General features: G+C 39.7%; 1 protein-coding gene across 2 annotated transcripts in view; it reads left to right on the top strand.

Annotated features, from left to right (window-relative positions):
* The window catches only part of COL28A1 (collagen type XXVIII alpha 1 chain), a 182,395-nt gene that overhangs the window by 65,541 nt on the left and 98,419 nt on the right, over positions 1 to 18,435 (top strand). For both annotated transcript variants that reach the window (XM_042248398.2, XM_027968477.3), the window contains exons 17-21: positions 1,331 to 1,399; positions 4,184 to 4,252; positions 14,424 to 14,495; positions 15,247 to 15,315; positions 18,221 to 18,292. In XM_042248398.2, coding sequence (XP_042104332.1) covers positions 1,331 to 1,399; positions 4,184 to 4,252; positions 14,424 to 14,495; positions 15,247 to 15,315; positions 18,221 to 18,292 — 351 coding nt within the window. The remainder of the gene's footprint in view (positions 1 to 1,330; positions 1,400 to 4,183; positions 4,253 to 14,423; positions 14,496 to 15,246; positions 15,316 to 18,220; positions 18,293 to 18,435) is intronic.

Here is an 18,435-nt window from a genome sequence, read left to right as displayed (position 1 = left end):
GGATGGGAGGATGGGAGCAGGCGGGAAGGGCATGGAGGTTCTTTCTTGGCTGGTCTATTGTCAAACGGCTTTGGGTCTTCTGGTCTTGACAGATGTTTGATGCTGACATTCTTGCTGGTGGGGTTCCTGCACTGCCCCTCCTGGGACACTGACAAAGGACTCTCTTCCTCCAGCTGTTTCTCCCCAACAGCCTCTGCTTTTCCAGGAATATACTTACTCTATATGGACTCTCTCAGCGGGAGTTCCATTATTCTTCCAGGTCCTCTTGGACAGAAATCAAAGCAGTTCCAGGCCAACTCCAGGAATCTAGAGTACATCTGGTCCACAGGGAAAAAAAACTTGCACGGCCTTTCCCCTGACAAACTCTGGATGCACAGGCTTACCCCAGCCCAGCCCTCTCTTGGCTTATCACAGCATGGTTTAGCTTTCTTCAGAATGAGTCAGACACTGGTCCATTGTGTTCCCAAAACAAAAATCAAGGTCTCCCAGTGGTTTTACTGATGTTCCCTTTCTATAACGTGGCAAACTTCTCCCCATTTGCTTCAGAGAAAACACTTTAGGAGATTGTGTTCTCTGGAGAAGACCTCAGTAAATCCCGTATCTTCTCCTTTTTTATACCCACAGTGTGAATGAGAGGCAAGTATTAGAACATTCTTCAGTTTGGTGTTTGCAGGCTTTTGCTTCTTAGAGCCTAGGTCAAATTCTCAATTTCGCATCCTGACAGATATCCCTTGGTAAAGCTAGGATACAGGTTTGCCTGTATGTGACTGAGAGGTGAAACAGGTTGATAAGATGAAACTGTATTTCTCCTGTTTAAAACTCCAAGCTGGTGTGTTGCCTTGTTCATTAGGGTCTTCAGAGATTCTGGCTTCTTCATTCTTGTTAGTCTGACATTCCAAAAGTGCTTTCCCCATCCACCTGATCCAGAATAGGCAGGCTCCGTGTCTTCACTTCAGCAAGGGGGAGGCGAACAGGGATGGAGCGATATACCCTTCCTTTAGCGTGAACCAGAAATCGCACAAATCCCCTCATTCACATCCCAATGGACAGAATCCAAGCAATACCCGCTGCAACAGGGATTAGGAAAGGTGGTTTTTACTCTAAGCAGAAATGCAGGCCTGTTAAAATTACTCTTACTATGGAAAAATGGTAGAATTGCACATTATGGTTCCACTAGCAGCCTCGGCCACCCATTCAATAAGTATTAATTGAGTACAAGTAATCAACTATGGGATGCAAACTGAACTTTTACTTTAGAGGATTTGAAACTTCTCTTGTTTAAATTCCTTCTTAATTTTGCTAATATTATTCTTCAAATTTTATTTTAAAGGGAATCCAGGGTCCCATTGGCCCACCTGGTCCACAAGGGCCCCCAGGACAAGGCTTACCTGGTCCCAAGGTAACTTTCTAAATGAGAGAAGAGTTTAATCTATTTTCTAACTGTTGTTTTCTGGTCAGCGGCCAATGCATTTGGAAGGCAGCAGAGGGGATGAACTTCAAAATCAGAGCTCTCTATTTAATGCAAAATGCTACTGATATTCCTGATGGTTTAGAAAATGTAATGCGCATTCTCTATGCCCTTAGCAGCTTCCGCATCCGTCCCTTGGCATCTGCTGGAAGGTTGACGCTAGGATTCCCACTCCCTTCTCCATACCAGAATCTTAGGATGCTCTAGTTCCTTAATTTAGTTCTGCTGCTGCTGCTGCTGCTGAGTCGTTTCAGTCGTGTCCAACTCTGTGCGACCCCAGAGACGGCAGCCCACCAGGCTCCCCCATCCCCAGGATTCTCCAGGCAAGAACATTGGAGTGGGTTGCCATTTCCTTCTCCAATGTATGCAAGTGAAAAGTGAAAGTGAAGTCACTCAGTCGTGTCCAACTCCTAGTGACCCCATGGACTGCAGCCTACCAGGCTCCTCCGTCCATGGGATTCTCCAGGCAAGAGTACTGGAGTGGGGTGCCATTGCCTTCACCAATTTAGTCCTATCTCCCTGTATTTTAAAAATCATCTCTAGATAACTTCTAATACCAAATACATTGTAAACGTTACAAAGCATTTAGTTGGTGGCACGTGGCAAATTCAGGTTTTGCTTTTGGAAATTTTTGGAATTTCTTTCCTGAGTATTTTCCAACCAAGGTTGGTTAAACTGTAGCAGAGTCCAAGCTCATACCACTTGCTGCATGAAGGGGCAGTAAGTTGAGATGCATGGTGTTGGGGAGAGGAAAACCAACTTTTTTCAGAAAGCCAACAAACTGAGAAGATGGTGTGCTAATACTCTAAAGAACCATCCTAATTTGGGATAGAATTCAAGCTTCTTTATTGCTAGGGAAGGAGGAAGCTGGAAGGGGTTAAGATCAAGAAGAGAGGGACGACCACAGTGAGGGTCCGAGGAGGGTTGTGATAACATTTTGTTCTTGGTCAGTTGACCTGAGTCTAGTCCTGATGTTTCAATAAATCTTGACAAGACAATCATTATTTTTGTTCAAACTTTCTTATCTCCTCATGTGAGGTAAGTTTGCATAACCTGTAATCTGCAAGCAGAACCCCTTTAGTGATTAACAAGTCTATATGCAGACCTAAGCAGAGGCTCATGACTCAGCAGTTAAAGCAGCAGAACGGATAAGTACAATATGGAGTCAGAGATGCTAAGCTTCTACAAACAAGAGGCAGGCGGTGGAGGGGGATCTTAGTTCTTAAAGAACAACTCAGAGATATCCATCAGCTTGTTATGTAGGTCCCTAAGACCTAAAGTTCCTAAAGAGAAGGAACTGCTTTGTCACTGAACTTTCGTCCCTACTTTTCTTGTTTCACTGGTTTTGCTTTGTTTCTGCATTCCTTCACTTCCCTAATTAGTAACTGCCTGTGGCTACTCTTTGGAACTCCGGCCCAGGAGACTCAAGTCTTTATCTACAAACAAGAAGTAGGGGAAATGGAGGAGCTTTTGAACCCAGGCGGGGTCCACAGGGTCCTGCTCAGTTTCAATCCCCCCTTTTCTTAGATACTTCTTAATCCTAATGGGAACAGGGCAGACAAGAAAGGGAATAATAAAGTTTTGAATGGAGAGGTTAATCACAAACTCAGCAGAGGGACTTAATTTTATGGGGACTCTTTCAAATCCACAAATGTGGAACCGGTGGCTACCAAGGAGGCAGATTATACTTACACATCTTAATTTATTGTTTTTATTACTTTTACTTGTGAGACCCTATTCGAGCAACTCAAGCAGTAATATCAGTAGAGGTTACTGTGGGTTGGCTAGTTTTTATTTTCACCAATGATCCCACAGTAGGTCCAACAGCCAAAATGTTTAAAGATACAGAGTCGGAAATAACCTAGCCAATAAAAGTTTTCTATGAACTTGGAGGTAATTTATGTTCTAATTTAGAAGATAAATTATTTATCCTTATTTATCCTTTGGGGAGAAGCATGACACTGTTTAACCAGCTGTCCTCAATGTTGCTCCAAAGAATCACTAAGCATTATTAAATAAACTGAGTGTTTCCCTTGTGGCTTCCCTGTGGCTCAGCTGGTAAAGAATCTGCCTGCAATGCAGACCCGAGTTCAATCCCTGGGTTGGGAAGATCCCCTGGAGAAGGGAAAGGCTACCCACTCCAGTATTCTGGCCTGGAGAACCCATGGACTGTATAGTCCATGGAGTCGCCAACAGTCGGACACGACTGAGCGACTTTCACTTCACTTCTCTGAGAGTACCTTCCTTTCAGTAGATTCCTTTGAGAGTCGCCTGTGAGAAGTAGCTCAATAGAATACAGTTACTGTCCTTGAAATTTCTGCTTTGAGCTCAATGGTGAAAGCTCAGGTTGTTCTCTCTGGTTACGATACTGCTTTGGATCAGCTGTAATCTTGGTGTCTCATGTGTCAATTATAGTTGCTGTGGATTGTAACTGCTGATCTTTTCCACGTGCCCTTCTTGGGGACTCAAAGTCAATTCTGAGTATTACACACAGCCTTTCTTTTAAATCAGCCCATATATACATAGATTTGCCTGAAATATATCTATATTTGAATAGATAAATGCATAGACACACATATGTGAATGGAGCATGTGAAACTCAGTTTTATCTTATTTTGCTGATATGTTTTGCTCTTAGGAGATCAAAGGTAGGTATATGTTATTTTTATTTTGGTGCTAGAGTCAAATACTCTTCAAATACTCTTTCCTCACTAGGGAGAAGTTGGCCAGATGGGCCCTACAGGCCCTAGAGGACCAGTGGGACTCGGAGTACAAGGTCCAAAGGTGAGTTGTCTAAGCTGCTGCTGCTGCTGGTAAGTCGCTTCAGTTGTGTCCAACTCTGTGCGACCCCATAGACAGCAGCCTGCCAGGCTCCCCCGTCCCTGGGATTCTCCAGGCAAGAACACTGGAGTGGGCTGCCATTTCCTTCTCCAATGCATGAAAGCGAAAAGTGAAAGTGAAGGCGCTCAGTTGTGTCCGACTCTTAGCGACTCCATGGACTGTAGCCTATCAGGCTCCTCCACCCATGGGATTTTCCAGACAAGAGTACTGGAGTGGGGTGCCATTGCCTTCTCCTGTCTAAGCTCGTTGGAGGCATTTATGTCATATTATGTAAAGCTTCATTTATATCCAGAGGAGAATGTTTATTCAGAGGAGAGTCTGATGCTTAACTGATATGGTTTAAGAAGAACCAAAATACTAGTTTATTTTAATGATGCCTGTGTTTCTGTTATTGATTTATTAGCATTAGAGGTCCTCTTTCACCTCTTTCCGAGTGATTCTTTAAGAACATTGTTGCCTGCCATATTATAAAAGTTTAGTAGAATTTCAGTAAAGCTTACTTCCCTTTTATTATTTTGCGGCTGGCTCCTTCTCATCCTTAGGTCTCAGCTCAAAAGATACTTCCTCAAAATTCATTTACTAAACCTAAAATATGTCCACCCCAGTATTGCTACCCAGTTATTTAAAAGCACACTGTTTGTTCCCCTTGATTTTACCACTTAACTTGCCTGTTTTTTGAATTACTCTTCATTGTACTACACCCTCTAGAAATGCACTGCCCTCTAGAAACGGCAGGCACTGGCCACATGGCGTTACTGAATACTTGACATGTGGCTGGTATGAACTAAGGGGTGCTATAAAGGTACTATACACTCTGAATTACAAAGCTTGGTACAAAAAATGAGTGTAAACTACATGATTAATATATTTGTATATGGTGTGCATGTTGAAATGACAAAGTTTCAGATGTATTAAGTAAAATATATTATTAGAATTGTCTTTATCTGTTTCTTTTAAAGTTGTAAGCGTGGCTATTAATAAAATTATAATCGCACATATGGCTTGCTTTATATCTCCACTGAACAGTGCTACTCCACTGGGGCAGGCAGAATAACAGAGAACACCCATGTATTCCACAGCCCAGCTTCATCAGATGTCAACATTTTTTCACATGTGTTCTAAAATGTTTTAAAGAAGTATTGCGGATATAGCTGAAGGTCTCTGTCTGTGCTCCCCAATTCTGCTGTCTCCCCTTCCCTTCCCAGACATAATCATGAATTTAGTGTTTATCATTCTTTCAAAGTTTATGTGATTTTCCCACAATTTTACTCATAAGCCATATATTGCTTGTTTGTATTCTTGAACTTTACATAATATATCATTCAGCAATATATTTATACTCAGCCTTAGGTCTTGTGTTTTTATATGCCTTTGACTCAGTTTAATTGCTTTATGATACTACACTGTATGAGAATACTTCATTACTGATGGACATTTAAATTGCTTTCTATTTTGTGCATTTGCCGATAACACTGCCATAAACATTCTCTGGGTTTCGTCTTGTGTAAGGATATAAATTTCTCCTATCAGTAGATGACAGATTGCTGTGAATTGGAAGATCACAGAGTATACAAGTTTTCAATTTTCATATTGTGAAAATTCTGCCCCAAATAATCAATGGGTACAGTGTTTGGACCAGTTTACCCTCCTTCCAGCAACAGATAGCAATGCCCTTTTCACTATATTCTTGCCAGTGTGAAATGTGTAAAAAAAAGACATCTCATTGGTTCAGTTCTTATTCCCTGATAACTAACTGAACAGTTTTTGACTGCTTAATGGACCTCGGTTTTTTCTTTTTTATAAATTCCTGTGCTGCTAAGTCGCTTCAGTCGTGTCCGACTCTATGTGACCCCATAGACAGCAGCCCACCAGGCTCCCCCGTCCCTGGGATTCCCCAGGCAAGAACACTGGAGTGGGTTGCCATTTCCTTCTCTAATGCATGAAAGTGAAAAGAGAAAGTGAAGTCGCTCAGTCGTATCTGACTCTTAGTGACCCCATGGACTGCAGCCTACCAGGCTCCTCCATCCATGGGATTTTCCAGGCAAGAGTGCTGGAGTGGGGTGCCATTGCCTTCTCCATAAATTCCTGTAGATACTCATTTTTTTTGATACTGAGTATTCCTCTCCAAGCTTAAGATACAGCTTGTCTTTTTCACTTAGAGTGCTTTTCAGTGCATAGAAGTTTTCGATTTTGAGGTATTTCTATCCCTTTATGGTTTGAGTTTTTGGAATATTATTTTAAAACATTTCTTGACCCCAAAGTCATAATATATTTTTACATATTTTCTTTTGAAAATGGTGGTGTTTTACTTTTAAAAAATTTACATCTTTAATACACTTGGAATTTATTTTTGTGGCTGGGGCAAGGTAGGGAATCTATTTTTCCCTATATGATAATCAAATATCCTCGCGTTAATTATTAAATTGTCACACTGACTCGTAATACCTCCAGTGTTATGTATCAAGTTTCTGTATGTGTGAATATCAGTGCCTGAGCTCTTTATGCCACTCCATTTGCCTATTAATATCTCTCAGTGCTACTATCTTTCTGTCTGGATTAGGATAGATTTATAATGTTTTATCATCCATAGGGAAAATACTATCATCTTCTTCCCTGGCTATTCTTGGTTCTAACATATACATTTTAGAAATGGCTTACCAAATTTGACAAAATATTCCATTGGAGTTTTTGAAATTGCACTGAATCTTTAGATTTAACATTGAGTCTTTCAAACCACAGAGTAAAACTCTCTACTTTTTCACAAAAATAGTTTTCATTTTATCCATAAACATCTACTTTTTTTAGTTAAAAAGGTCCCTTGGGTACATTTTTATGATTGTGAATTGTTTCCTTTTTTTTTGTGCTTTTCAATTAACTATAATGTGTCTATAGGGAAAGTACTGTCTTATTATTATTGTCTTATTTTGCTATATTGATTTTGGTATCCACCCACCTGATATAACCTTTTATTTCTAATTGTAAAGTCTCTTGCGTCTTTAATTCTTGTGAACATAGGCATATTGTCTAAAAATAAAAACAATTATGCCTATTTCTTTTCAGTTCTTTTTCTTATTCACTTTTTACCATTTTATGCTGCTAGGATCCCCAGAGCAATATTTAAAGGAAGTGGATGTGCTCCTAAAATTTCACTTTTAAATGTGACATTTGCATAGCTTTTTGACAGATACTATTAGGTTAAGGCGATTCTCTATTTCAATTATACCAAAATTTGCTTATTAATCATAAGTGAGTATTGGATTTTACCAGATTTTACATCTACTAAGATAATCATATTACTTTTCTCTTTTAATTTGTTAATACTACATTTCCAGATATTTGAGATGTTGAAACATCCTGACATTCTTTGAGATAAACTCAACTGATTGTGATATATATTTTTAATAACAATAATTCAATTAATTAATCTTTTATTCAGGATTTGTGCATCCACTTTAAATAATTCTATTTATTGCATGACTGACATACAATAAAAGCACACGACTAAAGTGTACAATTTGGTAAGTTTTGACGTGTGTGTGTGTGTGTGTGTGTGTATACACATGTTCTTGAGAATTATAAAAGTATCTATTGCCCTCCAAATTATCATGTATTTCTTTGTAATATCATCCTTTCATCTCTCCCTAATTTCTCCTATCTTTATTGATCTGTTTTCTGTAGATTTGCTTTCCTATCATCTGGTAATCACTGATTTCTGCTTTTTGTTATCAGAGATTAGTTTACATTTCCTAGAATTTCCTATAAGTAGCATAATTTACTATATACTTTTTTCCAATCTTTTTTCACTCAGGAAGTTATTTTGAAATCTATGTTTAACAATTTAATAATTTGTTGTTATTTATTGCTGAATAGAACTCCAGTGTATTCATATAGTGAAGTTTGGTCATCCATTCACCTCTTAGTGGCAATTTGGTTTTCTCCAGCTTTTTAATATTATAGATAAAGCTCTTATGAATATTATGTACATGTCTTTGTATAGACATATGTTTTCCTTTTTTAGGGGTACAAACCTAGGAGTGAAATAGCTGGGTCATATGATAAGTATCTGTTTAGCTTTTCAAGCAATTGTTAAATTGGTTTCCAAAAGAGTCTGCATTCTGTCTATATTTTCACTGGGTAAAGACTTTTATATTGATGACTTTTACTTCTTAAAAAAAATTATATATTGATTTATTTTATTTGGCTTTACCAGGTCTTAGTTGCAGCGTGTGGGATCTAGTTTCCTGACCAGGAGTTAAGCCCAGGTCTTTGCCACTGGACCACCAGGAAAGTCTCTCTTTCCTTCCCCTCAGTACTTTCATAATGTTGGTCCACTGTCTTCTCACTCACAGTATTTCTGATGAGAAATCTGTTGTATACATCTTTTTCACTACATACTGTCTATTTTCTCTGGTTACTTTTGGGATTTTCTCTGTATCACTGGCTTTGAGCCATGCGATTCTAATGTGCCTTAATTCAATTTTCTTTATATTTCTTCTGTTTGAATTCCATTGTTCTTCTTGGATCTATGAGTTATTGACTTCATCAAATTTGGAAAATATTAGGTTAACATTTCTTGAAATATTTCCCACCATCAGCCTTTAGCCAGGAAACTCCCACTTAATTTAAAGGCTTGAAGTTTTCTCACAGTTCTCTGATGTTCTGCTTATTCTTATTGAGTCCATTTTCTTTGTATTTCTTCTTGTCTTTGTTTTTCTAATTAATTAATTTATTTTACTTGGAGGCTAATTACAGTATTGTGGTGGTTTTTATTGTACGTTGACAGGAATCAGCCGTGGGTGTACATGTGTCCCCCTGCCCCGTACCTGCTGGCCACCATTTCATTTTGAGTAGAGTTTATTGCTATATCTTTCTATCTGTTAATCTTTTCTTCTGAGATGTCTAATCTGGTTTTAATTCTATCCAGTGTATATTTATCTCATGTGTGCAATTTTCAACTCTAGAAGTTCAAGATGTATCCTTCAATATCTTTCATGTCTATTCAGTTCAGTTGCTCAGTCGCGTCCGACTGTTTGTGACCCCATGAATCGCAACACGCCAAGCCTCCCTGTCCATCACCAACTCCTGTACTTTACACAAACTCATGTCCATCGAGTCAGTGATGCCATCCAGCCATCTCATTCTGTTGTCCCCTTCTCCTCCATCCCCAATCCCTCCCAACATCAGAGTCTTTCCAATGAGTCAACTCTTCACATAAGGTGGGCAAAGTATTGGAGTTTCAGCTTCAGCAACAATCCTTCCAATGAATATTCAGGACTGATTTCCTTTAGGATGGAATGGTTGGATCTCCTTGCAATCCAAGGGACTCTCAAGAGTCTTCTCCAGAACCACAGTTCAAAAGCATCAATTCTTCAGTGCTCAGCCTTCTTCACAGTCCAACTCTCACATCCATACATGACCACTGGAAAAACCATAGCCTTGACTAGATGGACCTTAGTCGTCAAAGTAATGTCTCTGTTTTTGAATATGCTATCTAGGTTGGCCACAACTTTTCCTCCAAGGAGTAACCATCTTTTAATTTCATAGCTGCAATTACCATCTGCAGTGATTTTGGAGCCCCAAAAAATAAAGTCTGACACTGTTTCCACTATTTCCCCATCTATTTCCCATGAACTGATGGGACCAGATGCCATGATCTTTGTTTTCTGAATGTTGAGCTTTAACCCAACTTTTTCACTCTCCTCTTTCACTTTCATCAGGAGGCTTTTTAGTTCCTCTTCACTTTCTGCCAGAAGGGTGGTGTCATCTGCATATGAGGTTATTGATATTTCTCCCTGCAATCTTGATTCCAGCTTGTGCTTCTTCCAGCCTAGCGTTTCTCATGATGTACTCTGCATATAAGTAAAATAAGCAGGGTGACAATATACAGCCTTGACGTACTCCTTTTCCTATTTGGAACCAGTCTGTTGTTCCACATCCAGTTCTAACTGTTGCTTCCTAACCTGCATATAGGTTTCTCAAAAGGCAGGTCAGGTGGTCTGGTATGCCCATCTCTTTCAGAATTTTCCACAGTTTATTGTGATCCACACAGTCAAAGGCTTTGGCATAGTCAATAAAGCAGAAATAGACGTTTTTTCTGGAACTCTCTTGCCTTTTCCATGATCCAGTAGTTGTTGGCAATTTGATCTCTGGTTCCTCTGCCTTTTCTTAAAACCAGCTTGAACATCGGGAAGTTAACGGTTCACGTATTGCTGAAGCCTGGCTTGGAGAATTTTGAGCATTACTTTACTAGCATGAGAGATGAGTGCAATTGTGCAGTAATTTGAGCATTCTTTGGCATTGCCTTTCTTTGGGATTGGAATGAAAACTGACCTTTTCCAGTCCTGTGGCCACTGCTGAGTTTTTCAAATTTGCTGGCATATTGAGTGCAGCACTTTCACAGCACCATCTTTCAGGATTTGAAATAGCTCAATTGGAATTCCATTACCTCCACTAGCTTTGTTCATAGTGATGCTTTCTAAGCATCAGATTGATTATATTCTTTGCAGCCAAAGATGGAGAAGCTCTAGACAGTCAGCAAAAACAAGACCAGGAGCTGACTGTGGCTCATATCATGAACTCCTTATTGCCAAATTCAGACTTAAATTGAAGAAAGTAGGGGAAACCACTAGACCATTCAGGTATGACCTAAATCAATCTCTTATGATTATACAGTAGAAGTGAGAAATAGATTTAAGGGACTAGATCTGATAGACAGAGTGCCCAATGAACTATGGACGAAGGTTCATGACATTGTACAGAAGACAGGTATCAAGACCATTCCCATGGAAAAGAAATGCAAAAAGGCAAAATGGCTGTCTGAGGAGGCCTTACAAATAGCTGTGAAAAGAAGAGAAGTGAAAAGCAAAGGAGAAAAGGAAAGATATAAGCATCTGAATGCAGAGTTTCAAAGAATAGCAAGGAGAAATAAGAAAGCCTTCTTCAGTGATCAATGCAAAGAAATAGAGGAAAAGAATGGAATGGGAAAGACTAGAGATCTCTTCAAGAAAATGAGAGACACCAAGGGAACATTTCATGCAAAGATGGGCTCGATAAAGGACAGAAATGGTATGGACCTAACAGAAGCAGAAGATATTAAGAAGAGATGGCAAGAATACATGGAAGAACTGTACAAAAACGATCTTCACGACCCAGATAATCATGATGGTGTGATCACTCACCTAGAGCCAGACATCCTGGAATGTGAAGGCAAGTGGGCCTTAGAAAGCATCATGTCTGTTAACAAGTTTTAATTTTCCTTTGGTTTCTTGAACATACGGAGCGCAGTGTAATAACTGTCCTAATGTTATTCATAAATTCTATCCCCTGTGTCACGTTTCTGCAGCTTTTCTGAATCCTCAATAGCTTTTGATTAGCTGCCAAACATTGTGAATTTTACCTTTCTAGGTGCTAGATATTTTTTGTATTTCTATAAATATTTTTGAGTTTTTTTTCTTAGATGCTTCTACATTACTTGAAAACAGTTTGAGCATTCTGATCTTGCTTTTAAGATTTGTTAGGTAGGACAGGAACAGTATCCAGTCTGGCGCTATTTTCCCCCCACTACTAAGGCAATACTCTTTTAAGCTCTCATCTATGCCCTTAGCACTGTGAAGTTTTTTCCTGCCACTGGGAGCAGGCACCGTACCTCTCCTGCCTCAGTTCTCTGATCCTTTCAAGGCGTTGTTTTCATGGCCTGGGGTAATTTCTTCACTCTGTGCTGAACAGTATTCACCTAAATACTCAAGGGGGATGCTCAGTAGGTCTTCATAGTTCTCTTCACGTTGCGCCTTCCTCTCTGGTAATCTATTTTGTGAATTTTTGATATCTTGGCTTACCCAGACTCTCACCTTTGTCACCTTAAATTAGAGAGACTTCTGGACTTGCCCTGGATTCTCTCTCCCTGAACAATGGCCTGGAAGCTTTATCCAGATAGTAAACTTGGGAACCTGTAGCATGAAAGTCATTGTTTCCTATATTTTGTCTGCTTTTTTCGTTGCATCAGGTGGGAAGTTAAATCTAGTTCCTATTCCTCCAAGGCTTCCCTGGTGGCTTAGATGGTAAAGTATACGCCGGCAATGCAGGAGACCTGGGTTCAACCCCTGAGTCGGAAAGATTCCCTGGAGAAGAGAATGGCAACCCACTCCAGTGTTCTTGCCTGGAGAATCCATGGACAGAGGAGCCTGGGAGGCTACCATCCATGGGGTCACAAACAGATGGACATGACTGAGCAACTAAAACACACACACACACACACACATACACACACACACATTCTTCCTTTAACGTGAGAACTTTGAGTTGGAATCTTTTTCTTAGGTAGGGTCTATAATTTAGTTTTTTTTAACTTGTATGGTTTTTAAAATCAAAGTTTTACTAGCCTCATAAAATAAATTGGATAGAGTTCCCTCTTTTTCTATGTTTTAGAAACAAGAGAGGGGGTATCTGTTGTTCAGATGTTTAAAAATTTGTTAAGGTTTGACTGGAAAGTCAACTAAGCCTGTGATCCTGGAGGGAGAGGAAGTTCCAGACTTGCAGTTACTGCCTGAATTTATTTAATTGCATTGGTTTAATTACTTTTCCATTCCTTCTTATGTCATTTATGTAATTTATATTTTTCTTGAAGATTATCCATGTATTAATGTTTCCAATATATTTGTTTGAGATTATCACAGAAATTGTCTATAATCAAAAATTTTTACTATGTATATAGATTTACCTTTCATTCCTAATACAGTTTTTTTAATGCCTTTTATTTTATAAATATTTATCATTACAGTTAGATGTTTATTTATTTTCTTAGTATTTTTAAGTTTTTATTACCTTTTAATTTTGTTATTCTTGATTTTTGCTAGCAAGTTTATGATTTTCTCTCATTTTTATTATATCCTACTATTTACTTTCGGAGAAGGAAATGGCCACCCACTTCAGTATCCTTGCCTGAAGAACTCCATGGCAGACGGGCCTGGTAGGCTACAAGGAGTTGCAAAGAGCTGGAGATGACTGAGCGACTAATACTACTATCACTACTACTTACTTTTAGGTTCACTGTGCTTTTGTCACTAGTTTTTAAAGTTGAGTTTAGTTGAAATGATTTTCCATTTTTTCAATATTTTTTGCTGTTAATAAATGCAGTAAGGACACATTTCCCTGGAGGAGGAAATGGCAACCCACTCCAATGTTCTTGCCTGGAGAATCCCATGGACAGAGGAGCCTGGTGGGCTAAAGTCCACGGGGTCGCTAAGAACAGAACACGACTGAGTGATTAGCACATACATAAACTCCAGTTGCAAAAGAGTCAGACACGACTAAACAACAACAAAGGACAGCGTTATACTGCTTGCTAATAGCGTGCGTTTTCTCGGAACATTTTAAAGGACTTAAATTACAAATTGACTTCAAAGAGGGTATAATACTGGAATTTTACAATTGGAAGCAATGTTTAGGTCCCAATTGTTCTATCTCATTTTTATATTAGTTTTTTTAGGGTTGCTGTCACAAATTACCGCAAACTCTGTGGCTTAACATAACAGAAATTTATTTTCTCACAGTTCTAAAGGCTAAAAGTAAAAAATCAAGGTGTCTGCAGGGCCACACTTCCTCCAAAACCTATCAGGGACAGTTTTCCTCTGCCTCTTAGCTTCCGGTGGTGGCCAATCCCTGGCATTCCTTGGCTTGTAGCCACGTTACTCTAATCTTGGTTCTCTTGCCTCATGGGGTTCTCCCTACGTGTCTGTCTTCACATTATATTTTCCTCTTATAAGGACACCAGTCACACTGGATTAGGACCCACAACAATGACTTCATCTCAACTTTGTTACCAAATAAGGTTCATTCACTGGTGCCAAGGTTTAGGACTTCAACACATCTTTTGTGGGAGGGAGCTGGTCACAGTTCAACCGATAATAAACAACATAATCCAAAACTGAGATCCAGAGATGTTAAGTAACTCGCCCAAGGTCAAGCAGCTTAATGACTGTTAATTACTATTCAGATTTCCCTGCTCCTAGACTTTTCTCAGATATTATAATAAGATGCATCCCACTGAAGTACCTTAAAGTGAAGTTCAGGATAAATGTGAGCTTCTGGGAAATAAAAATTTCTCCTCATCCACCAGGGGGAGCCAGGCTCAATAGGCCTCCCAGGACAGCCAGGAGTACCAGGAGAAGACGGAGCTGCAGGGAAGAAGGTAACACTGTTTTCCATATTATTGGAATAAAACTATTAAACCACATATATCTTGGTCCTGCAAGAGCTCAAATGAAACCATTCAAGACAAACTTAGTCTGTTTAAGAAAATAAAATCCCACAACTCTAAATTTCCTTTTTCACTTAGTCCGGATAAAGAGCACCAATTCAAAGTCCAAGTATCTTACGAACTCTGCCTTCTCTCTGGTGTTTTGGCCACAGTGTTCCAGTGACCTACTCCCTTTGGGATTCCTAGAAAGCACTGTTGTTTAAACTTTGAGAAAAAGGCTTTCTTCCTCCCCTCCAAAAAGGAAAAGTCTGTAAATGTATTCAGGAAGTAAGGCCATTATAAAGATTTCCTGAAATATTTTGAGTTGACATTTGAAATACTCATTTTTCAATATAAGTAGAGAAAAACAGCAGATGGTAAGGCTGAAGGTCTTTCTTGTTTTTTCAAAAAACAAACCACCAAATGTGAATGAAGAGCCAAAAGAAAGTGAGCTTATTGCTTTGGCAACTGGCTGGGAAATTGGGCTTTTTCACGATATTTCAGCTGCTCTGAGCTAAACTGAAGTTTGATATTAATTTATTCATGTTGGTGAACTTCCAAATGAATTTTGAGACTAGAGTGAAGGTCTTTTCTGTACTGGAGGATCCAAGCAGAGACTCTGTTGGCTGTAAGATGAGACAAGGTGGGTGTATTCGTATTGGCTATGCAGGGTCAACTAAGACCTTGGTGTCATTTTCTCTAGGGAGAAGCAGGGCTTCCGGGGGCAAGAGGCCCTGAAGGACCACCTGGGAAAGGACAGCCTGGCCTCAAGGTATGGAATCCACAGTGGTAGGGCAAGGGAAGCAGACTGCTGAGTTCTGGTCTTGATAATAAGAAGCCAACTTAGAAGAAACTTGATGTTACTCTTGCTATGTCAAAGATGTTTACTTCTAGCTTAAAATTATGGACTCTAGCTTTTGAGCTTTGGTAGACAGCAAGCATGTATTATTTATTTCCATTTTCCTAACATCTGTCACAAAACCAAGCTTATAGGAAGAGTTCAACACATGTTTTCTTAATAAACAGCCAAGTTGACATTTAAAAAACAAATACACAGTGAGGGAAAAGAAGACTTGAGATACATCCTGAGACATCAAAGTCCATAATTTTTTTTCAAATATTTATACAATCTCATAGAGTAGTAAGAAATATAGCCTTATGAAGTGGCACTTTTACAACATGGCATAGATTTATTCAACACATTTTAGAAACGCTTGTTGAATAATATATTTATATGTCAAGAGGAAAATACCCAAATTCATCAATAAGACCATAACCTACAACCTCTAAGGTGTCAGATATTACTACAGTTCTTAGGTGCAGTCATCAATGCCTATATAAATATTCTGAAGAATTATATATGAGCAAAGTAAAAATAAAATCCATATACTTACTAGTGTTCTATTTTTAATTCTATTAAAATAGTAATTGATAGCTTACATGTCTATGTATTATAAAAAACATTGGCTAAAATTGAGTCATCAGCCTTAAATGTGAGAAGTTGAAATATAAATGTATTTGTAGCATTTAAAACATTTTAAATGTTTAAAATTTAAAACTGACTAACCAGACTATGAGATCTGGTTGGTTTTTTTTTTTTTGCAGGGGGGTGGTGGGGGGGCACGGTGGGCAGCAGGGAGTAGAAACATGTACAGAGAATTCCTTTTTAACATCAGGCAAAAAGTACTTTTAGAGATGATTGCCTATTAACATTCAGGAGAACTAATGTTTCCCTGAATATCCTTTTGGAAAATAGCCCCTCTGAGTTAATAATTGAAGCTGTGGGGATGAAAGACAGCTCTGAGAAAGAGAGCTAAGGTTGGAGTCCTGCATTTTACAGCAGCTGGAGAGAGAGAGCATTCCGTACAGCAGGAAGACAGGCTGAATACAGAGTACCATGTTAGAGGAACCAAGGAGAAAGGGCTTCAAGGAGAAAGCAATGGGTGGTGTCAAATACACCAGCAGAGCAAGGAAAATGTGCGCGAACTGGATTTCTGGCGTCGAGGGGATATGGGGCTTGCAGAAGAGTGGTAGGTAGGAATAAGTTATATATCAAAGTAGTCAGTGTGCGGTGCTGGCACTTTACTACATTTAGGTGGATCTGGGCTTCCCTGGTGGCTAAGATGGTCAAGAATCCGCCTGCAATGTGGGAGACCTGGGTTTGATCCCTGGGTTGGGAAGATCCCCTGGAGGAGGGCATGGTAACCCACTCCAGGATCCTGGCCTGGAGAATCTGCATGGACGGAGGAGCCTGGCTATATAGTCCATGAGGTCGCAAAGAGTCAGACATGACTGAGTGACTAAACACACACATACTGCTGTTGGTTTCTGGGATCATTTAGGTCAGTAAGTTAAACATGGTCCTGAAGAGGAGAACACAAACAGTTGGGGTAGATTTCGATGCTACTGGCAGATGATAATGACATGGTAAGTGATATCTGGATATTCAACGGTTTTTTAAATTAGCTGCCAACACTGCCCTCCATTAGTACGGGTACTAGGGAGTTGTCTGCATGTCTGTGGATTCTATAAGTCTCTCTTCTTTTTAGTGGAGTGTCTGCACTGCTGATGACCTCGGTATAGGCCAGTGGTTCTCAGGGCACAGTCCCTGGAACAGCAGTGTCAGCGTCCGCTGGGAATGTGTCAGAATGTAAATTATTGGGCTCTACTACAGACCTAGTAAATAAGAAACTCTGGATGGGGGGCCCAGAAATCTCCAGGTGATTTTTATGCATGTTTAGGTTTGAAAACGGTGGTTTAGTCACTTATGTCATAAATATTGGACAGCCTCATGGTAAAGAATCTGCCGGCAATGCAGAAGACCCAGTTCAATTCCTGTGTCCAGAAGATTCCTTGGAGATGGGAATAGCTACCCGCTCCAGTATTCTTGCCTGAAAAATCCCTTGGATAGAGGAACCTGGTGGGCTACAGCCCATGGGTTCACAAAGAGTCAGACACAATTGAGTGACTAACACTTTCAGCTACACACCCCAAGAATTCTTTTGTTGAGCTGGGCACATGCTTAGCTATGGTGCCTTGGAGTTGAACCCTAGGATAAGGATAGTTCTGGGATGGTCTGAGGCTTCTGGTTGAAGGTAACAAAGTTCTTCAGTGGGGAGCACTGGTGTACACAACCCTGCTGGGGAACACGAGGCAATTTGCAGCTCTGCGCCAGGTTAATGCTCACTCATCTTTCTACCAATTGAATTACTGGCCTCCCTGGGGAGAAAGAATTAAACTCCACGGAGGAAGAACCAGGGCTGATTTTTAAAATGTCTCGTTTTATGTTTCAAAACTGAAATAGCACAGAACCTGAAAAACAGCATGGAAAAGCATAGATGGCTTTCTTCTTTGAAACTGTGACTGTCTCAGAGCCACTACTTAAATAGACCAAGAGGGCAAAAGAACTGTAAACTCAAATCAAAGCATCCAAGGAAAGATGCTGAACACAGAGTTTAGGAAGTGTTAAATCATACTGAGTAAACGGTGTAGTCTGGACGGTTTTGAAGTCATGTAATCTGCTCAAGAACATTGACAGACCCTGTGCAACTGAGCTGGGCTTGGGGAACATGACTGTGAAGTTGGTATGCACTGAGAGTCTGGCCATGATGTAGTTGCTATAAGATGCAGGTGGATATATTATAAAACAACTGTATTTTTATAATTCTTTTTGTCAGGGAGATGAAGGAAAGAAAGGCAGCAAAGGAAATCAAGGGCAGAAGGGGTCTCAGGGGCCCGGAGGGCCAAAGGTATGTACCTTAAGTTCTCATTTATGCTTTGGGGAGATTGTTCTTGTGTCGAGTTTTAATGGAATCTTAGATCTCCACTGTTTCCTTCTTAAGAAATACAAAACCAAAGTCTCCAAAATGAAAAAGGCTTTAGAAAACATACT

Source organism: Ovis aries, chromosome 4, assembly GCF_016772045.2.
Source record: "Ovis aries strain OAR_USU_Benz2616 breed Rambouillet chromosome 4, ARS-UI_Ramb_v3.0, whole genome shotgun sequence".
NCBI lineage: Eukaryota > Metazoa > Chordata > Mammalia > Artiodactyla > Bovidae > Ovis > Ovis aries.
This window is presented reverse-complemented; position numbering and strand designations above follow the sequence as displayed.